This window comes from Oreochromis aureus, linkage group 11 (assembly GCF_013358895.1).
Source record: "Oreochromis aureus strain Israel breed Guangdong linkage group 11, ZZ_aureus, whole genome shotgun sequence".
NCBI lineage: Eukaryota > Metazoa > Chordata > Actinopteri > Cichliformes > Cichlidae > Oreochromis > Oreochromis aureus.
The window spans coordinates 29,387,153-29,409,890 of NC_052952.1; the positions used below are offsets into that span (position 1 = coordinate 29,387,153).

The 22,738-nt window shown below is 39.7% G+C and overlaps 1 protein-coding gene across 2 annotated transcripts in view; it reads left to right on the top strand.

The window, feature by feature from the left end:
• The window catches only part of bcan (brevican), a 29,100-nt gene continuing 6,362 nt past the window's right edge, over nucleotides 1–22,738 (top strand). For both annotated transcript variants that reach the window (XM_031745902.2, XM_031745903.2), the window contains exons 1-8: nucleotides 1–175; nucleotides 9,538–9,620; nucleotides 12,544–12,936; nucleotides 17,688–17,862; nucleotides 18,274–18,401; nucleotides 18,534–18,827; nucleotides 19,049–19,921; nucleotides 21,119–21,850. In XM_031745902.2, coding sequence (XP_031601762.1) covers nucleotides 171–175; nucleotides 9,538–9,620; nucleotides 12,544–12,936; nucleotides 17,688–17,862; nucleotides 18,274–18,401; nucleotides 18,534–18,827; nucleotides 19,049–19,921; nucleotides 21,119–21,850 — 2,683 coding nt within the window. In that variant the 5' untranslated portion in view covers nucleotides 1–170. The remainder of the gene's footprint in view (nucleotides 176–9,537; nucleotides 9,621–12,543; nucleotides 12,937–17,687; nucleotides 17,863–18,273; nucleotides 18,402–18,533; nucleotides 18,828–19,048; nucleotides 19,922–21,118; nucleotides 21,851–22,738) is intronic.

Consider the following 22,738-nt stretch of genomic DNA (forward strand, 5'->3'; position numbering starts at 1 on the left):
GAAGGACGAGAGTGAAAGCCTCTACTTCTCTTCTGCAGTCGCTTCAGCAGTGAGAGACTCCTGGATGAATTTCGGTCGGGAAATAGATACAAACACCTGCACCTGTGCCGAGGCTTCTTCGAGAAGAGACGCTGATTAACTTCTGCAAAACCAAGCCGAGAAGTCTAAACATGAAGTAAGTCCTTTATATCTGTTTTGCGAATTTCATTAGTGTAAAACGCGCAAGCAAAATCGTGCTTTTAGGTTTTCGACTTCTTTTTGTGCCGTGTTTGATATTTGTTTAAGCCTCTGACCTTGCTACGCATGCATTTTATTTCGAAACACCGTTTGCATTTCTATGGAACGAATTTTGGGGATCGTTAAACTTGAAATGCCGAACAATGAGTGATACAGCTTGGTAATACAAAGTAGTGCGCTAACAGCATCACTTAACAACCTCAGCATCACAACATTACCCCAGAGATGTTTAGTGATAGTATGTGCAGAGCTAGAAGTAATAATCGGATGTTGTAAAGAAAAAAGTAGTGATAGCACAATTTAAAAATACTCTAACGCGGTAGGCTAAAAATAGAAGGAAAAAAATCAGCACATTGTACATGCATCAAAGGGGAAATGCTGATCTTGCAGAATTACTTGTTTTCAGGGTTTTGTGTCTTATATATTTAGCCAAATTTGTTATCCTTATGTTGCACCTGGTAGATATAAATACATGTAACCTGTAAGTAAGTAAATAAATAAATCAATTATGGCAAAAAAAAAAAAAAAAAGTATAAGCCAGTGGAAATAACTGTGCCATTAACATGCAATCAATACCTTAATACAAATAAAGTTTTAAAAATTGATTTATTTATTGATGTATTTCCTTTTTTGTTATTTTCTCTTTGGAGAAACAGTTTTAAAGTTAATTAGTTCAGGTTTGAGATGTGTTTTCTCCTCATTTAGCTGTAAAAACGTCACATATATTAAACACAATGTATAAGTGTATGCATCAATTTTCAGTGCTGCATCGGAAATGATGCAAAATTCAGCATTTATGTAAAGTGCTGAATCTTGGGTTTACATCCACACTCAATGAGAAAAGTTTGAATTGTTACCTGGTTGTTATCCTGCAGCTCTCCACTTTTGTTTAGTATACAGTCCTTAATTTGAATATTCATATAATAATTGAAAATACCTTTCTCTATAATATAAGTCAGCTTGCACTTGTGCAGACAGCATCACTGAATGTCTTTTCTTGTCAGTCTCATATATAGGAATTCAAATAGGGTATTATTATTACTGTTCCACATGGAAAAACCTTTGATTTAAACTTGGGCAGTTAGGTGAACGTTTGCAATCAGGAAAAGAAAGGCACCAGAACTCGTGCAGATCTACTGTTTATTTTAGGTGCCAATTTACATATTAACAAACTGCTAAGTTCATTTTCCAAAGTCAAACCTTTTTGATAACTCTAAATAAAAAGAAACAGTCCTTCATTTGAATTCTTTGTAACCAACAATCCTTTATACAGAATCTATTTCTCATTCCAAATTCTGAACATCTAAAGTGTACAGTATCATAATCTGTGAACTTTTTTACTTCTGTCTATTCAGCTTCTATATGTGAAGCCTGATCCAGCGGTTTAAATTTAGAGATTTCAGTAGATCAACAGAGTTCTGGAAAGACAATTTATAGCGCTTCTGTTAAAATCCATTACATACTGATTCACATACATACATGATCACAGACTGTTCTACACACTGTTCTTGAAAACCTGTTGCAGAGAAATCAAGACCAACAATTTGATCTCTGAACATTGCAGAAACTCATCAACTTTAATTTGATATGCAGATTGCTCTGCACATATGGGAGTCACTAAGAAACTTATTCTTTTGACCTGTAAATGTAAGGTTCACACATTGCCTCAAGGAAATGGCTGCTATACAAATGGAATTACTGCATCTGTACAAACCCAGCACATAATAGATTTCAGAGAATGTAACAACCCTTCCATGTTTATATAACCACTTTTATGTAAGGACCAAGGTTTGACTTGGCTAATCTGTTTGTGTTGATCAGCTTTACTTTTAATTCTAGAATTGTAAAAAGCATTACATCTTGGTGCATATCTGATCACTTCCTTTAATTTTTTGAGTGGATATGGTAAATCTAATGTAAGTGTTGCTGTTAATTTCTATTTAAGCATGTGGTGAGTGGAGTTTTCCAATAGGGTAAATTTTAACTCAATCAATTAGTTGTGGGCTCTCAGCAGCTGATGATACAGCTGGCTCTCTGTGGGGGCCATAAGCAATCAGGTCATTGTGTTCACTGCCCTTTCCCATAACTTCAAAAGGTGTTGCTTCTCTAAAGCAGCAGCAAGTTTCTATCTCCTCCAAAAAGTATATAATGAGTGGAAACCAATGCTGTTGTTTTTTCTCACTCTGTCTGAGGCATAAGCCCTTAAAACTCACAGCAGATCTGCCTAATCGGCTTGTGGCACACAGACTACAACACACTCACACACACAAACTCACACAAGTCTAACTGCTGCTGTAGCTAACACCCAGAGACTTGTAGCTTATGGCTTTTGTCACTGCTTTAAAAGTTTTGCCCTCCAGCACACAGAGTCAGCGGCTAACAGCTAACAAGACATGACTGCTGCCTGAGGCTGCCTGGCGAGCTGTTCCAAATCATTCCTGTGAACTTAACATCTCTCTCAGCACTCAGTCATGCTGTATGGAGCCTCTTTCTTCTTTTCTGCCTCCCCTATTCTCTTTGAGGTTTCCCTTGCTTCCAGCCCTCCCTGGCTGCTCCTTGCTTCCTGTCAGATTGTGTCTATTCGGGGTGGGAGGTGGGGGTGTTCAGGTTGCCCCTGGAGATGGGCAGGCTGATCCATTCTAGGTGGTGTGATGTGGGACTGGTGGGATGGGGTAGTGAGGATGTGCCGAGGGGCGACAGGAGTTTACTGTGGGGGTCCTTTCTTAGAGAAAATGGAGGGGTACAGTGGAGGTCAGTGTTTGACCAGTGATGGGCTGGAAAGTAGTTTTTGAATCCATTCTTAAATCTGAATGACAGGAGCAAAAAGAGGCAGTTTTAGACTGTGTGGTGAAAGGCTTTCGGTGCTACTGAGTTCCTTTGCATTTATTAATTTAGAATCATTTAATAAAAGTACTTATAAAATCTGTTTAAACTTCTTCTTTGTTCATAATTAATTTAGCCTCATATGACTTTAAAATCTGATGTCAGTTAGCATAAATATATATATGAAAATACTGAAAATACTTAAAAAAGGGACAGTAACTTTAAACTGTACACAAACTGTATACAGCACTGTGAACAGGTTGCTATAAATTCAGCAGTAACTTACTGGAAGCTAGATACCAGTAAGATACTGTAAAAAACACATTTTTAATATGTTTTTATTTTTAATATAATTCTTGCAAATGAAATTACAGTACAGTGAATTAAATTTACAGCAACTTTACTGTAAATGCTATTACAAAAGGATGTTTTTGCTGTAAAAATGCAGTAGTAAAATATAGATTTTACAGTAGTAAAATATACATTATAAATATACATGAAATAACCTCTAAGCTGGTTTTGATTGTATTACAACTCAAGGTCCCAGTGTCTTTCAGAAGTGTAGCTTCTTCTACTGGTCACTAAAGCACACGCACTAGAGCTTTAATATGATTCAGTAAGAGAAAAAATTGTTTGATCCTCACTATTGTGTAAACTCTGCTTACAGCTTTGATGTTAACTAACATAAGTAGATTTGCATGTTCCTTACTGTAAATAAAAGAACTAAGGAAAGCTAAATCCATCCATCCCCTTTGTACTGCCAGTACAGATCTGGGTCACAGGGGCAGCAGTCCAAGCAGAGAAGCCCAGACCTCTCTCTCCTCAGCCAACTCCTCCAGTTCTTTTGGGGAAATACAAACTCTTTCTCCAAAGTGAAAACGATCTCTAAGGGTGAGACTAAGACACCCTTTGGAAGCTCATTTTTACCCCTCATATCCATAATCTTATTATTTCATCTCATAGCCCATTCCCACCCTCATGCAGATCAGTAAATCAACAGCGAGACCCCAGACACTTGAAATCCTTGACTTGAAGCAGCACCTCATCTTCCTGAAATACCAAGTCCACACTTTTGCAGTTGAGAATCATAGTCTTACACCTGGAGGTGCTTATTCTCCTCGCTGCCATTTGTAAAAGGCTGGAGCACTGATGAACTTAACAGGATCGCATCATTTACAAACAGCTGAGGCAGTATTCCAACCCTAACACTGAAAAAAAACTACAAAAAGTGAAAAAGTGTGAAATAATTCTAAAAACTGTGAACTTAGCACTGCTGTCATAAACCTTCAGTGTGTCAAGCTGAGTGTAATTCAAAAGGTAGTTTTTCCTTGAAATTCACAATGACAGAACTCCAATGTCTTCTTTTTCGCAAACACTTAACTGTGGTTGATGCTCTAAAGATGCAGCAATGCAGTCAACCCGTTTACAGAAATGTCAGCATGTGTGCTGCACTTAGCTTTCTGCTGGAGCATCAACCCTCTCATCACATCCTGGGTAAAGTGACAAATGGGCCAAACTCTCACAAAGCTGGTGCAGTCCTTAAGAATGTAGTTCACCCCTTCTACCTCCTTCCTCCCTTCCAGCCTCAAATGACCTTTCCTGGCATACTTAGCGGTCAAACATCCTCTCTCTTGGCCCTCCCTGCATTTCCCTTAAGGTGAAGTCACTGACTATTCAGCCACTTGTGATGCCTGACTTTGCACTTCTGTTGTTGACCAGAATGCATCCATTGCCTGGGAAAAAAACACTTCTCTCTCTCTTATTATTTCGTCTTCTCTCTGTGTGTCTCTATAAACTTCATGCCCTGTGGAAATGTGGTCATGGTGGGAGGCTACACCCACAGAGCAGCTGAATTATCAAGTGAGGGAGACAGATAGCTGATAAGTTTAAAATGTAAAGCACAGTTTGCAGAAAGTTTCACATCAGTGTGATCTGAAGCTGAAATAAAATCAGCATGGAAAATGCAATTACTGTCTGATTTATTCAAGCTTGTTCAACTATTATAGAAGTTATTAATGTTAGAATTTGAAATGATCTTAATAGAATATCTCTTTGTGTGGATATATCCACTTCTTTTTTTTCCTCTACAATATTTTCATATTTTTATGCAACTTTTTATTCGTTGATACTCTATGTCAGACATCTAAATCGCTCACATCTCAGATTTTATCAGCAAGTCAAGCTAGCTGGTGTTGTGCTCATTTAATAAATCCTAGTTTTGTAGATGAGATGTTGATGTCCCAGTTATATTAAAAAAAACAGCAACCAATGAGATTGTGGGTGAAATTGGAATTAGATTTGCTTTTGACAGCCTTAGGGTGTCATGCAAAGTGTTCTGCTTTTGGTTACTTTGCTCATCAAATGTGTGAACTCTTTAACAGTAACACTAAGTAATACTACATATGCAAAATTGCCATTGACAGAACTGAGTTCATTCTATTTGGCCAGGAGATATTGAAGTCAGCCAGTCAGATAAGCTAATTGACTAAAAAAGTGTCAGACATCAGTGGAGCATTTCATTTGTGCAACTAAGTTTAAACTTTTTAAGATTATAGCTGGTAATCAAGCAGACATACAGTCCACATATTTTTGTAAAAAGTGCAATAGTAGTGTAATAGAATAGACAGACCTGAGTATCGTGCTTCGTAATTGGCATCGACACTGAAGCCAGCCCAGGCTTCGATGCTGATGCCAGCGACAGATGGGATTTCTTGAGGAGCAGCTGTTGGAGACCCTCCTTTATATTGATGATGTACCCCAAACAAAAGCAGGGGACAAGACTGTGTAGTGGTAAAAACATTAAGTTGCATAAAATAAAAATACTCATGTAAAATCAAACTTGTTTGAATTATCTAAATTACATTTATTTATTTATTTTTGCCCACACCTTTTGATGTGCTGAGCTGTACTTTGGTAATCTTTATGTAACATGTAAATGTTTCTCAAGGGCACTCTTTCTCATATGACAAATCTTTAGTGTATGCTGAATTTCGCCTTTTCTTTTCTTTAGCCCATTCCCATTTAAGTTTAATGGATATGGGTACCTGTCAGTCTAAATCTCTGTTCGGTTAAATTGATTTGAACGGCCAGCTTTATCCCATGTGGCATTTCTGCCTTCAAAGCCTTCAAAGCCTTCATATTTATCCATTATAAGAGCCTTTGAGCGATTATTTATTAATCCTGTTTTGATTAGAACTCTGTCTCTGCTGAGACCCATAAAACAAACTTCAGTTTCTCTCGTCGTCACATGTTTAATACTCCTTTCAGTCAAAAGGAAATGTTCACTGACACAACTGTCTGATTCCAGAGTTGCACATTCATCTTCAGCTAAGGCAGACAGACAGTCCAGCTTCTTCTCCTCTCCACAGGCAACTTGTAAAAAGAGCTTGCATAAAAGATCTAAGAGTCTGAATGGACCATTTACTCTTATTCAGCCTCATTTATTTCCTCCTATTGAACCTCTCGTTAATGCAGACCCGCGGGCGAAGTGTTGTCAGGTTTTGTCCCCTGTGGGAAGGAGTGACCTGCTCGGTTTCTGCTTGGTTGTGGTTGAATCATCTGGCCAATAATTTGCCATCTGTTGATAATTCTAACTAAAAAAAAAGAAAAGGAAATAGAAGAGGTTTCAATTTAATTGTTGCTTTTTTTTCTCAACGTAGCTTTAGAAAGAAATTCCAAACTCATGAAGTTTTTTCTTTGCTTTTTAAAAAACTGATTATAGGATTATTTCAAGTCCTAAGGCCACAAGCTGTTACAGTAGAAATTAAAGTATAATCAGTAGCTGAGTTTGGGTCTTAACTTGCATGAAGAGTTCTTGAGGAAAGAATGCAATATTATAGCTCGGCAGCCTGTCTGCAACTCGTAATATAAAGGCCTTTTCCTCTTGGATAAAAGCCTTTCATACTTTGTTTGTTAGCTGCCATTGTGAAGAAAAAGCAGAAAGGAGATAACATAAAATGGTGTAACATACCCTTATGTCTACCAAAAAATACAACAAAGGAAAACAGGACACCAAAAGCAAAACACAATATGCTCAGGGTAACGCGAGTGCTAATAATGGTAAATCTAGTTAAGCTGGAGGTTGGGTTTCAGTCTGACCCTCCAGGGAGTTTTCTAGAAATCAGAATTCAGCTCACACTCCACAGCTCCTGAAGTCTGACTCACAGCAGCCACAAAGCTCCAAGGACACACAGGCAGTCCTTCTCTCTGTCTCCTACACACACACACACACAGACTCACACACACTCAGACTCACACACACAGAGACTCACACACAAAAGCGAAAACACCCGGGTATATTTGCAAAGCTAGCTTTATGAGAACATTCATTCACATAATACGTTGCATAAAATAACCTTAACTATCACAACTAACAGTCTAACCGTGACTTGAAAAAAAGTCTGTTAAAAATTGATCCTAACCTTAACCGTAAAACCAAGTTTTAACTCTCAAACAGGCCTCGAAAGGGTTGTGAGAAGGTTGCCATTGTAATCGTAATTTGAAGACTAAACTCACATCAAGCTCATTCTAATAATAATAATAATAATAATCATGATAATTGTACACACCCACACATACGAGTTCAAAATATTTACCCAATATAACTAAAAGTTAGTAACACAAACAACAGTGCTGATGAAAATGTTTGATTGTGACAGCTGGTCACAAACAAACATTTTTTTTAATTTAATCTGCACAACTGCTTGTTTTCACGTTATTCATGATGACTCACAAGTTGTTGTTTCTGGGGGGTTTTAGAACGCCTAGGTGTAGTTTCCCATCATTATCATGAGTTACAGAAAAACAGAACAAATTTATTTATTAATTATTTTCTGATTCTACCCACAAATAGGATGATTCTTTTTTCCACATAGTCAATGGAAAATGTGTACAGAAATTGCAAAAAATGGTTGAAATACTCCACTAAATGCATTGCTAACAGCTGAAAATCATTTTCTTAGAATAAACAAATAAAACTATTAGCTATAAACACAATGAATCTGGCTAGCTATAGTAATGAAAAAAGCTGGTAATCATTAACTAAAAGTCAATGAGGTGAAACAGCTGAAACTGTTCTATCTCAGTGAATCATTATTCTTGGAGAATGCATCACTGAAGTATGCAGGCCCAGTCTTAGCCTCTCGTGGCTTTTAGTTTGTTCTTGAAGGTGTTGTTATAATAATATTATAAAAAGTCCTTTGTGTTTCCTATCTGCGGTGTTCTAAATTGTATCTTTTGTGGTTGTGTCAGCATTACTTTTGATGGCTACACTCATCATTCTCTCATTTTTTCCAGCAAAGATGCTCATGTTATCCGCTCACTGGCTTTATTAGACAGTTTAAACATGATATGAAAGCAGGTGTCACTACTTGTCTGCTTTGAGTTTGATGAATCTCTCATATCAGTGCGCCTCTTTTTTATTCTCTCCTTAGTGATACACTCATATTTGGAGATACTTGCTGTCAGGTGTTGTGGAACAGCAGCTGCAGCTGTCTACAATGTTATGAACCAAGAATGCTTAAAAAAAAGAATAAAAATAGTGCACTCTAAAAGGTTGCCTTCAAGTTTTTTAGTGAGGCTGTATCTTTGGCACAAGAAGTCAAGTTCACACTGTTTTGTAGTTCTTTAAAAGCTGCATTTCAGCGGCTGACATCAAAAGTGTTTGACCCTTTCAAAAACGGGTAACTGCAGTTGTCATTTTTAGTAACAAATAAAAAGCTAACAACAAACAAAATAGAAACAAGAAAGAAAACTGAAGAAGTGTCAATGTTTTAAAAAGCTTTTCATCGGCTTGTGAAATTAGAGTTACCAAAGACATGCAAGCACTTAAATAGTTATGAATATTACATCATCCAGAGAGAAGAGATATCCATTTTTACTGTTGGTTTTTTTTTTTGGCGCTTCTGTCAAAATCCTTCACAGGGCTAAAAACTACAGTCTTCTAGGTATCAACCCTCTTTGAAGCATATTTTTTTTTTTAAATTTTTTACATTTAAGTTTTTAGAAGCACTTACATACTATTTATAGTTTTTTGTCTTGGTGCTCCGCTGAGTATTTGGGATACAGTCACCTGGGAAGGCTCAGTGATGTATTTTAACAGTTTTTGGACAAAACTTGATTGAGAAAAAATGATAACATGTAAAGCATTAGAGTAATTCACAATATTTTAATACAAAAAAATATGTTTTATTTGTTTTTATTAAGAAAAATAATGACAGTAATCCTTCCTGTGACAGAAACTTTGCTTCTTTCGCACTTCCACTCATCATTTATATTTAATTAGGAATTTTTGTTTGTTTGTTTGATGAAAAGTGTGGGATTTAAATTTAATGCACTGGGTACTGTAACTGAAAGTGAAGAAAGGGTGTTAGGAAGTAGTATGGCTAAAAGACGTGTTGTTCAAACTGGAGAACTCCTTGTCATATTCAGGTTCACACATTATGTCCCTCTGTCTCCTTTCTTGTCTTTTACCCACAGGCTGGATGTGCCTCTGCGTGTGCTGCTGTGCGCCATCTGTTTCTTCGTCCTGCTATCGCCCTCTACTTCCCTCCACGAGCCTGGTATGCACCTCTCCCTCTCTATCTCCGTCACTTTCACCACTGCCAACCACTACTGACATCCACAGCTTCATTAAATCACGCCTGACCTCTAACATTTTAGGGCAGTACGGTCCTCTTTAATCATTTGATGTCATTTATTGTTTTTGCTGACATGCACCCAGTCGAGGCCATGCTCAAAGGTATCTGAGTGTTCCAGCTAAAAATCAAGGTTAATTGATACCGCTTTGTAAATGTAGCTCTTTTGTTGTGTCAGCAAAAGAATAAGAAAATTAAAGATAAAGTAATCAAATAGCTAATTTTTTATATCAACAGGCAATCCCTTAACTTTTCATCTAGTACCATCATCAGGGTGAGAGCTGTAACCGTATTTAGCTAACATTAGCATTTTGTTAAAACATCATTGTGTCTACGTTTAGTAGAAGTGGCTGAGTCATGTTTGTGTGTCCCTAATTTATATAATATTACTAAAACACAAATATTTACACAAATGTCCTCAATGAATAGTATGTATAATAACCCAAGAAGTAGCTCATTAGAATTGACCTTTTATGCTCATTTCTAGTTTCATTTGTTTCTTATTCTTGGACTCTTCTAGAGCAGCTTTATGTGATTCACTTTTCCTGAGGTGAGGTGCACACCCTCAGCTCATGCACTGTCTGACAAACATGAATTAAATGTAATGTCTCCCTCTCTTTAAGTCAACTTTCCTCTGCTTTGGTGATTCTTGCAAACATAACAGCAGGTGGGTGATACTGTCGTGTTTACAGCCAGAGCTGTGTGTCTGAGATGAACACATTAGTATCCTTTTTTTATACAGATAGGAGTAGAAGAAACTGTCTGAAACAGAGCATTCTGACCAGTCTAAACTCTGAGCTTTTTGCTCCCAGAGACACCGACACTGTTATTTAAAACCTCAGCCATGTTTCATACTTTGCCCACCAGAGTTTGGTTTTGAACTTACCAGTGACTCAATCACATCATTGTCTGCAAACATCACAGTCCACGGAGACTCCTGCCTGCCCACATCTGTCAGCCTGTCCATCATCATTGCAAAGAAGAAAGGGCTCGGAGACAATTTCTGATGTAATCTCGTGCCAACCTGGAATCCATCTGTCACATCTATCACACACCTCAGCACTGTCTCACCGTCCTCAGACATGTTCTGCACCAACCTCAAATACTTTTCTGTCACTTCTAACTTCCTCACACAATACCACAGTTCCCCTCTTGGCACCCTATCGTATGCTTTCTCTAGATACACAAAGAAACAGTGAAGCTCCTTCTGACCTTCTCTGTACTTCTCTGTCAACACTGTCAAAGCAAACATCACATCTGTAATGCATGAAGCCATATTACCCCTTACTGATCGTCACCTCTCTCCTTAACCTAGCTTCGACACCTCTGTCACATCTCTTCATGGTATGGCTCATCAACTTTTTCCCATCTGTAGTTATTACAGCTCTGCACATCACCCTTGTCCTTGAAAATCGGTACCAGTTCACTTCTCCACTCCTCAGGCATCCTCTCACTCTCCAAATTTGTGTTCAGAAATCTGGTTTAAAAGTCCACTACCCTCTCTCTGAGACATCTCCATACCACCACAGGCATGTCCTCTGGACAAATCACCTTTCTAGTCTTCAAGTTGCCCTCAGTTGCTTTGTACTAACCGTTTCCTCCATTTAGCTTATTCTCGCTCTCATTTTCATTCATAAGTTCCTCAAACTACTCCTTACACACTCTTAATACACTCTCTTCACTTGTTAGTATGTTACCATCTATATCCTTAATCATCCTAACCTCCAGCACATCCTTTCCAGTTCAGTCTATCTAGCCAAATGGTGCAAATCTAGTTATCCTTCCTTAGTCTCCAGCGTCACATAAAAAGCCTTTTTCATTTTTTTACCACCTCTCTATTTGCTGTAAACCATAGCCTCGAATTACTCCTATCCACTTTCTTCATCTCCTTGACTATCCTACTTTTTCTTCGCCAAAATCTTCCATTCAATGCTTATCTGTACTTTCTCATTCCATCACCAAGTCTCCTTATCCACTTTCCTTTGTCCAAAGAATATACAAAACACCTTCTTGGCAGTTTCCTTCATCACTTCATCTGGTAACTCTACCATATCACCCAATTTCTTCCTCCTTGAATTCCCTGCAACAGTCTTCCTTCTTCAACTTCCACCATTTAATCCTTGGATCTACCTTCACTCGCTACCTCTTCTTCACGTCCAAGGTCACCCTACACCTAGTTACATTTTCCCCCGAATCCACCTTGAAATATGTGTTCACTACAGCCACATCACTGCTCTCTACTGCTTCAGTGGTAGATAATGCAAAGATCGTGGTAGTGAAGGTGAATGAGTTTAAATGCCTGGGGTCAGCCCTTGCATAAAAGAGGTGAAGAAGAGAGTGTGTCAAGGGTGATATGTGACAGAAGGATAGCAGCAAGAGAGAAAACGGACAGTTTAGAAGATGGCAGTGAGACCTACATACTATGATCCATAGTTTGGATATGATAGCAAAAAGACAGGAGGTAAAGCTAAAGGTAGCAGAGTTGTACAGTGACCAGATATGAATATATAAGAGGGGCATAAGGTTGAGGATTTTAGAGACAAAGTTAGAAAGGCATGGTTGTTAGGGTTTGGATATGTGCAAAGGAGGGATAATGAAGAGTCATGGATGTAGTAAAGGAAGACATACAGAGGTGATGGAAGACAATGCTAGGAAAAGACTGAGTTGCAGGCAATCCCTAAAGGGACGAGGGACAAAACTGGGAGTTCTAAAGCTGCTCTGTCTTTATGTCTGTGCTTAACACACAAACATGACAGTGGTCTTGACCTTCTCATCTGATTCTTATCAAAAAAAAATTAGAGTGCATTACAAAAGGTCACTTGTTACTTTAAAGCTTCCCTCTTCTCAGATGATTCGAAGCTTCTCCATGTAACCATCCCCGCCACCCAACCTGTGTTTGCGGTGCTCGGTGGCTCTCTGACTTTACCCTGCCTGGTGTCTCTGGCACACCCTCCGCCATCCCCCTCTACCAATGGTCGCCACGCCGTGCTGTCTGTCCCCCGGATTAAATGGAGTGTCCTGAATCATGGCATGGAGACAGAGATCCTGGTGGCCCGTGGTGACAGAGTGAGGGTCAGCGAGGCCTACAAGGAACGGGCCTCTCTGTTCAACTATGCCTACTCCCCCGCTGACCTCACCCTGCGTCTTGAGAGCGTGAGGCAGAACGACACTGGCTTTTACCGCTGTGAGGTGCAGCAAGGTCTCGAGGATGCTAATGATGTTGTGCAGGTCAAGGTCAAAGGTGAGACATACATATATATTTTTATCAGTCTGTCAGTCAAGAACATAATATAATGTTGTCAATAAATGAACATACTAAGAATTTCACTTTTAAAATTAAGCTGCACTTAAATTGTTTATGAATTAATGGCCATGGATCAAATACCATGAACATGTGCAGTGAGTTCTGAAGTCATTTTAGAAATATACTGTTCCTTCTACTTTACTCTTGCCTGCTTTCACACAGTGAATAGAATAGAATAGAATTCCACTTTATTGTTATTGCACATGTCACAGGTACAAGGCAACGAAATGCAGTTTGCATCCATCCAGAAGTGCTTTAGCCATGATATAGATATATTACAATATATATTAGCAATAATATAGATATGTAAGTATATTACAGAAATGGGTCTATTATGGTATGTTATAATGTACACGGTATGAAGGTATGTTATGAATATGCTATAACTATAAGTATGTACAGGCTGTAGTGAGTACAAGCTATGTACAGGCTATAAATATGAAAAATATACATAATATGAAATAAAAAAAAAACTATACAGAAATATGAGATATACAGCTATACAGAAATGGGAACTATGCAAGTTATAAAGAGTTGTAGAATTATAAATTATCGTATTGTAAAGAATGATTATTTACACAGAATTATACAATAGTGCAGTTAAGATAAGTGAGATATGTGGATAATTTCTACAGAGGCTATATAAAGTGTTAGTGGTTGTGAGTGGTGGTTCAGTCCATGTTATTATTGTGTGTATGAGGGTACAGTTGTCCATTGTGTGTGTGTGTAGGTGGTTGTGGGTGTGTGTATGTTCAGTCCATGAGTTTAATGTGGGTCAGATGTCAGGAGGCAAAGTTCAGGAGTCTGACAGCTGTGGGGAAGAAGCTGTTCCGGCAGTGTTGCCAACTTAGCGACTTTGTCGCTATATTTAGCGAGTTTTCAGACCCCCTAGCGACTTTTTTTCTTTAAAAAGTCGCTAAAAAAACGTGAAAGCGCGTATCGCTTTTACTCTCAACAAGCAGCGGTGCTGTAACACAGTCAGTTCTTCTTTTACTCTTATGCTGTTTTGTGGATCACAAGGTTTAAAACTACTTATAAACACACACACACGAAGTAACTCCACCAGAGTGCCTATTTCGGGTCACTTTTGCCAGTCCAAGCCCGGGTAAAGGAGCAGGGTTGGAATTGTGACATTAAAAAAAACAATAATTGCTAAAAGAAATTTAATTTGTAGTTCTAAATAAACTAAATGCATTTAGGACGTTTTTTACTCACTTTATGTCTCTTCCACGGTGTTATTTCTCTCTCCAACAACATAAGTTACAATTATATTAGCATGACCAATTATGCAAATTAGGTGATGACGTCATTTAGCGACTTCTAGCGACTTTTAGGACAACCAATAGCGATTTTCCTTACTGAGGAGTTGGCAACACTGTGTTCCGGTACCTGGTGGTCTTAGTCTGGAGGCTCCTGTAGCGCCTCCCAGAGGGCAGGAGGGTGAAGAGTCCATGTGATGGGTGACTGGGGTCTTTGATGATTTTCCCAGCCCTTTGCAGACACCGCTTCCTGTAGATGTCCTTTATGGCAGGAAGTGGTGCTCCGGCAATGCGCTGGGCAGTTTTCATGACCCTCTGCAACGCCTTCTGGTCCGAGGCAGAGCAGTTCCCGTACCAGACTGTTATGCAGTTGGTCAGGATGCTCTCGATGGTGCAGCGATAGAAGTTCACCAGGATGTCTGAGGACAGGTGGTTCTTCCTCAGAGTCCTCAAGAAGAAGAGGCGCTGGTGAGCCTTCTTGACCAGCTTGGAGCAGTTGGTCGTCCAGATGAGATCCTCGGAGATGTGGACTCCCAGGAACTTGAAGCTGCTCACACGCTCCACAGCCGTCCCCTTAATGTGGATGGGTGGATGTGGGTCAGCATTCCTCCTGTAGTCCACGATGAGCTCCTTGGTCTTCTCAGTGTTAAGCAGCAGGTTGTTTGTGTTGCACCACTCAGCCAGACAATCCTCCCCCTCCCTGTAGGCGGCCTCATCGGCCAATCACCGTGGTGTCATCTGCAAACTTAATGATGGTGTTAGAACCATCGGCAGGTCTGCAGTCGTGGGTGAAGAGGGAGTAGAGAAAGGGCTCATCACACAGCCTTGTGGTACACCGGTGTTCATTGTGATTGTTGATGAGCAGCGGTTATCCAGCTGGACATGTTGGGGGCGGTTGGTCAGGAAGTCCAGTAACCATTTGCACATGAGGGAACTGATGCCCAGGTCTGTCAGTTTCCTGATGAGTTGTGAGGGGAGGATTGTATTGAACGCTGAACTGAAGTCTATGAACAACATTCTGGCGTAGGTGTTGTTATTGTCCAGGTGTGAGAGGACAGAGTGCAGTGTGATGGAGACTGCATCCTCTGTGCTCCTGTTCTGGTGGTATGCGAATTGGTGGGAGTCCAGGGTGGGGGGGGAGACAGGATTTGAAGTGTGCTAGGACCAGCTGCTCTAAGCACTTAGTGATGATGGGGGTGAGTGCTACTGGGCGGTAGTCATTGAGGCTAGATGGGTTGGAGTTTTTGGGTATCGGGACGATGGAGGTGGATTTGAAGCAGGCCGGTACCACAGTGTGGGCCAAGGACAGATTGAATATGTCTGTGAGCACTCCTGCAAGCTCCCCAGAACACGCTCTGAGAACACGCCCGGGGATGCCATCAGGACCTGCAGCCTTATGGACATTGATCCTGCTCAGCACTGCTCCTACATTGGTGGGGGAGAGAGTCAGAGGTTGGTGGTCTGGCGTCATGTCTGCTTTGGTTGTGGTTGTGGGGTTCCCTCGCTCAAAACGAGCATAAAAGTTGTTGAGCTCATTTTGAATAACATGCAAACGTAATTTCTATCAGTGATAGTCGTGAATCTGTTGGAAACAGTGACTTATTTACACATCTGATGGTTAAAGAGAAAAAAAATATTTATATGGAGTCAAAGTTTTGCTACCTGTTTTTATCTTTTTTGCTGCTAAATGGTCCTACTTTTAACAGTATAATGATATATACTAGACAGATATCGCCCCAGCATCACGTGTCCATGGATGTTGTTTTCTGGGCTAAATCCAGTCTTTGGTCTCAACACTCTACAGGGAACGATTGAATTAAACATAATTCCAATCATTTAAGGCTAGAATCAGGTTAACTTTGGTTCAGAGGTGAAAGTTGAGCAGATTTGGAGTTTATATCTAGCTGTTGTCAAGAAATTTGTGCACGGGGAGTTTATTTGACGTGCCTGTAGTGGAGTCTGACTTTATGTAAAGAGATGACTTTTTGGGAACCTGAGGGTGTTTCACGTTCCCTTTTTAAATAAATATCAACATTTTTTTAGATGAATGGCAAATACATCTCCTTCAATGTATTTTTAGTACATTTTGCTGTGCGTGATGCTTTTCAAAGCACGACTTTTTTACACAGACAAGAAAAAAGACTTTTGTACTAAAATAAACAGAGCGAACCACATCATGTAGTTATTCTACAAGCAATAATGTCACAATGACAAGTAAAATAGTGAAATGACCTTGCCCAGGCATGAGTGAGTCGGTGCTGTAAGTCAGGTGTGTCTTGACTCCGAGTCAAAGAAAAGTGTTCCAGTCAATACGATGAAAAGGAATAAGGTCAACCATTCCCTAAAGAACAGAAGAAAAGCAGTTTCTCTCCTGTTTCTGTATCAATAGTATGCACAGTTCCAGCATGTGTGATGAATGACTTTGCCCTCTCAAATCAATACAATATGGATATTCTGACCACAGTAATTTGTGAGCCAATATATCAGGCTCTGAATGCTGCTTTTACGAAGTTTGCATTAAATAATGACAAGAATTCCATTGCATTGCTCACTAAGATCACAATAAGGTTGGGCTGTTGGGATGTAAATTTAAGGAAATAAACCAACTTCTTCTTATAGTTAACAGAAGAAAGGAATTCAGTTCAGATTTCATTTAATTAATTTAAAGGGGACATGAAACACTACACATATAAAGGTTAATATACACCACTGAGCCCTGCTCTCAAAAACCGACGTAGATTTAATGCTGGATTAAAGCTGGATAAGTCCTTAAAGTCAAAGTTTACCACCGTCTTCTAGTTGGATGGTTGGCTGCGGCTCATAGACTTACATTAGTCCTTGTTTTCCACTGAGTTATTGATTCTATCACTATTTAGCTAACATAAACTAAGTCTATTAGCTGTTTTTAAAACTTTAAGCACTTATTTCTTAAAACCAGCTTCACAGACAGTGTTACACCTATGTCTGTTTTAACAGCAGGGCTCAACGGTGTATATTAGCCTTTATATGTGTAGCGTTTCATGTCCCCTTTTAATGTCCAAGACAAAGCCCAATCATGGGGAATACAACATGCAGCCCATCTTTTGTTTTAGTGGTGACATTCTCAGCATGTAGCCAAGCAGCATATGCTCAGCGGAAGCCAATTAAGCTTAAAAATACTTATGTTTTGGAACAGCAACTGATGGTCAATGAGACCATCTTACAGGAATCTTAAAGCTAAGTCAAAAGATTAAACTGCAAAGTGCATTCTATCACAGTTAGTGAAGTTATTTTTTTATAATTTTATGATTTTATTTTATCATGTTGATAATGTGCTCTGCAATAATGTAAAAGTCTTTGCAAAATCTGTTTATGTGAGTGCTTGTTTAGTATTACATATTTTACAAGATCTGCACAGATCTCGCAAAGCTTTTCTTTTTTTTTTTGCAGGAGTGGTGTTTCACTACCGTGATGCATCCAGTCGCTATGCTTTTACCTTTGAGCAGGCTAAAGAGGCTTGTGAGGACATCGGGGCTGACATCGCCACCCCAGAGCAACTACTTGCTGCTTATAACAGCGGATATGAGCAGTGTGATGCAGGCTGGCTCTCAGACCACTCTGTGAGGTGAGGACCTGGTATTTTAAGGCCTTTTAAGCATTTTATTTAAATTAATTCAAGGTTGTTTTCAGCGAACATTTGCAATCAATCCAAATCCTTTCTTCAGCTCCAAACAAACATCAGGCCTGACATTGTAGATTGACTTGTTGTTTTCTATGTAGAAAAAAGAGCATTTAGTGTAGAGGTCAGTCATTCTGGGGATGATAGTGCTCCACTCAGACAGCTAATATTTGATATGCTCTCCACATTATAACACAGAGATCATCAAGTACCCGAGAGTCACTTATCTGATCTCAAACCAGACATTTCAGCTCTTCAAGACCTACTCACGAATGTACTTACACAAGTGCCATGTTTAGAGTGCTGCCATTAGAGAAGAAGAGGTGCTTCAGTGATGTTTGGCATTTCCATCCACAGATATCCCATTCAGATGCCAAGAGAGGGCTGTTTTGGAGACATGGATGCCTTGCCAGGAGTGAGGAACTATGGACTATTAGAGCCTGATGAGCTGTATGACGTGTACTGCTATGTGGAGAATATTCACGGTAAGACAACTGTTAAATGATCAAAAATACCAAAAGTATAGCCTTTGTGATAATTGCCTGCTTTATTAGACCTGGTATGTAAAACTGTAGCAAAAAGTAACATGTCAACGTTACTGTTTCTCTGTATCAAAGGTGAGGTGTTCCATGGCTCCACCCCCCAGCGTTTCACCTTTGGTGAGGCAAAGGCCTACTGTCTCAGTCATGGTGCAGAGTTGGCCACCACTGCTCAGCTTTATGCAGCTTGGAATGACGGACTAAATCACTGCAGCCCAGGATGGCTGGCAGACGGGAGTGTGCGGTACCCCATTGTCACCCCTAGAGAGCGCTGTGGAGGTGGTGAACCTGGGGTCAGAACCGTTTACAGATACAGCAACCAGACGGGCTTTCCTGAGACCCACTCTCGACATGATGTCTACTGCTTCAGAAGTAAGAGAGCAAGTCGTGTCATTTCTATTTGTCAGAGTTTATTCTCTGTCCCCTCAGTGCCGGTGCTTTTGTAGGTAGTTTCATGGTAAAAATGACAGAAAAGAAATTTAGCTTTATTACACAAAATTCAATTTGGCATTTTACATTTATTGCCATGAAGAGTAAACATAAGGATATTGTGAATTCAGTTTTTTTTTTTTTAATTATGTTTCTTTCTCCAGGTGATAATGGCCCCTACACAGATTCTCCCCAGGATTTAGCCACTGAGCCAGAGGATATTGGCCAAGATATTGTTTTTGTAACTACGTCTACTCAGGAGGATGTCAGCAAAAGTGAAGCAACGACAGACGGAGTTGCCCAGACTACAAATCCAATAAAGCAGGGCACTGTCGAGGCTCACACAGTGACAATATCACAATTGACAGCAGACATTCCTCAGACTGTAACTCCTCTGTCTGATCACCAAGAGCACATGTCCACCAATGACACTTGGGAACTGGTAAAGAAAGCCGACTACCCTGAGTCCTATCAGCCAGCACCTGAAGAGGATCCAGGCACAGATCACGAGGAGTCGTATATAGTTTCATCCCCTTCTCCAAACACAGATAATGTAGTTACAGTTGGTTATTACTCCATTATACCCATAACTGATGTGACAGATCCAGAAAGCGGAGAACCCACAGAGCATCATATTTCTATGACTGAAAATCCAGATGTGCCAGTTAGTAATGCCACATCTGGAGCTGATGAGGTGCATCAAGAGTGGCATTTACCTGTTTTGCGAAAGGACCACACTCCATATGTCCCTGAGGAAAATACCTCAGTGACTGAGCTTGTCTATGTGAGCACCTCTTATGATGCTTCAGAACAGCCAGAAGAAGCCAGCACTGGTACTATTGAGGAGATATCAGTGGCGATGAGTTCACTCCACACTGAGGTAACAGATGTTCACGCCACTTCCCCGATGCCAGCTTTTGCTTTTGAAAACAGTACAGCTGATGATTCTCTAGATGGAGAACAGGAACATTCTGTGACAGTCGATTTGGACACCACTGCCATAACCGAAGTGGTCACTAAGTCAAACCTTGATTCAAGTAAGTAAGATTTAAATGTGAAATTTAGCCCATAAGACGGGTCGTAGTGCCGTGATTAGCACTGTGCCTTCACAGCAGGAGGGTTTGAACCCTGGCTGCGGTCATTCTCCATCTGTGTCTGGGGGTTTCTTCCCAAAAGGGTTAACTTGTGATTCTAAAACTAGCCATGGATTAGATGTGGTTAAATATGTAAAATATAGAAAAAATAGTACATGGTTAAATGAGAGCTGTAGTTTAAAGTCGTTTGATTAGTCATTCAGAGTAAATGGCAGTCTATTTTCATTAAGAGTTACTCTTTCTAGAGTTTCTAGAGTTCTAAAGGTTGTAATTTGTTTCCTTCCTCTAGTGGTAGAGATTGTGTGTGTGTGTGTATTGTTCTGCTTTTGTTGAATAAATTAAATACATAAATAGAAAAAATGGAAGCGGCTGCAGAATTTAAAAAAATGACCAAGTAGTAGTGCTAGATGAAAACTCAGGAGGTAGAAAGATATTAAGTGTCAATACAAAATGTCAAGGCAGTAAATGCACAGGGCCAGTACATTAAAGGCTGGTGATTAGGTTAGCCATTGTATCTTAATGGCCTGCTGTTCCAATTAACTATTTTTAAACACAATTACATAGCTAAAATCATTTATATATATAAAGAAGGTAAAAAATATTAATTAAAGAACCAAGTAAAGAGCTGTTGTTTACTACAGTTTAAACCTTTTAGTTGATCTGTATCCATTTATTATATCCACTGATTAAATAATTCATGTAGATGTGGTCAGCTGTGTAATCTCCCACTAATATACTTTCTCTTCATGCTGGAATTGGATAATAAATAAACTTCTTGGCTTCTCTCCTCCTTGGTGCAGAGGTACACATGTGTTGCTCTGACGTTTGCCTGCGCCACAGCACAATTAGCATTATAGCGATTGCATACTGCTACATTATTTCTGAGCACCATTAAAGTGTACTGTCAGCCCACCTGCCTGTCCACGTCTGTATCCAACAAAAAGTAACCCACAGTGAAATTCTGTATATCTTGAACACAATTTTCTGTTCAGGCCTGTAAACATTTTTTACATTTCCAATACCCAAAATGTTACTTTTCTTTGCTACTTTACTAGTTTTTAGCATTATACCATGCATGTGGTTTTCCCATTATGAGTCTAAATTGCTTCAGAAGTGTAGAGATATTTTTTATGTTTGCAGGTTACCATCCTACTCAAGCCCACTCAGATGTAACGGAGTCAATTGACCATAGTGCTGAGGAATTGAGTAGCACTTCAGGAGATGTGGCAACAGATGATCTGGCAGAGCAGAGTGGACACAACCCTCCAACTGTAATCTCAGCTGCAGAGGTCATCACTTTCTCAGACGACATAGGTTCCAGCATCGATGCTCCTGTTCTAAAAAACCAACCTGTCTTATTGTTGGGATCCCCAATCTCTGCAACCTTATCTCCTCCTCCGGTTGAAGTTGAAGCCAGTTCAGAGATAATAACCTACATACCAGAAAGCAACATTTCATCTGGGGCTGAGCCTTTGGACGACATTCAGGATAAACCCAAAATGGAGGGATTAGGAGACAACTCAGTGATTATCCTCCGCACAGCCCAAAATATCACAAATATTGCACAAGAGGGGACCGAAAAAGATGTCACAGAAGGACCCGGTAAATCGTCAGGAGAAAACCCAGAAAACTCAGGGGACACCAATTCAGAAGGAGTTAATGGTGATGCTGGCACGGATGCACCTCCTTCAGAGATAAAAATCACTCTGATCCCTCATTTAACACTCACACCCAATTGGGAACCTGAGCTTTCTCCCGCCACACCACAGGAGTCTCGGTCTGATCGAGAATATAGCGCCGAGCCTCCTGCTGCTCCTGAGGAAACTGATGATGCTTCTAACGAGCAAGAGATCAACACCGGGACCATTAATGGTAAAGTTTGAAAGGGTCTGACACCCCTTTCTAACAAATAAATGTAGGGCCCACATGTTCCCAGTATGTGTATTGTGAGTTTTAGCTGAGGAAACCATGCAGATCATTCATAAACCCTTGTTTATAGGCCTGTGCCATTCAGGTTTTTGTTGTTGTTGTTTTTGTTTTTACATGTTTTTAGCTATAACTCCAAAAGAGCTGCTGTTTGTTACAATAACATCTCTGTCAGACACAGTAGAGCAGCCAATGGGAGTAGCAGCTCCTTCAGTTGACTGTGAGTCAGTTGACATGGATGGTTGACATTGATGATAACCTTTTAATGATGAACTTTTACTTTTTAAGTCACCATTGTATAAAATCACTGCCTTTCATAAGTCATGTGTAAGACATAGTATTATTATAGAAAAATGGAAAATGGCTTATGACTGATGGATGGTTAATTAGACTATATGTCACATTTCAGTCACAAGAAACTAAGAAAAAAATGTAGATGAGAAAACCTCTATTAGAAGAGATCAAGCAATGTTCTGCTCTGACAGTTCAGATGCTGGCGTTCTTGTGGATGTGACTACTGCATGTGCCACTCCATCTAAGCATCAATGAACCTCAGGGTCATTCTTCCTTGGTAACATCACTCTAACAGCAGGACATTGTGCCCCCGACACCTATTAAGCAAAAGTTGTAACCTACCTCTTGACTTTTTTTGGCATATCTTTGGCCTGTCAAGGTAATGGTAACATTAGCCACACTTAAGATTTTCCATTTTCTATCAAAAAAGTAGTAAATCAATGGATCTTCTGTTCTTCAAATGTCCTCTAAATACTTGGAGTGTGTAAAGACCCAGCTTTGCTCGTTCAGTAAAAGCACAGCATTTGACATGCTCTGGTG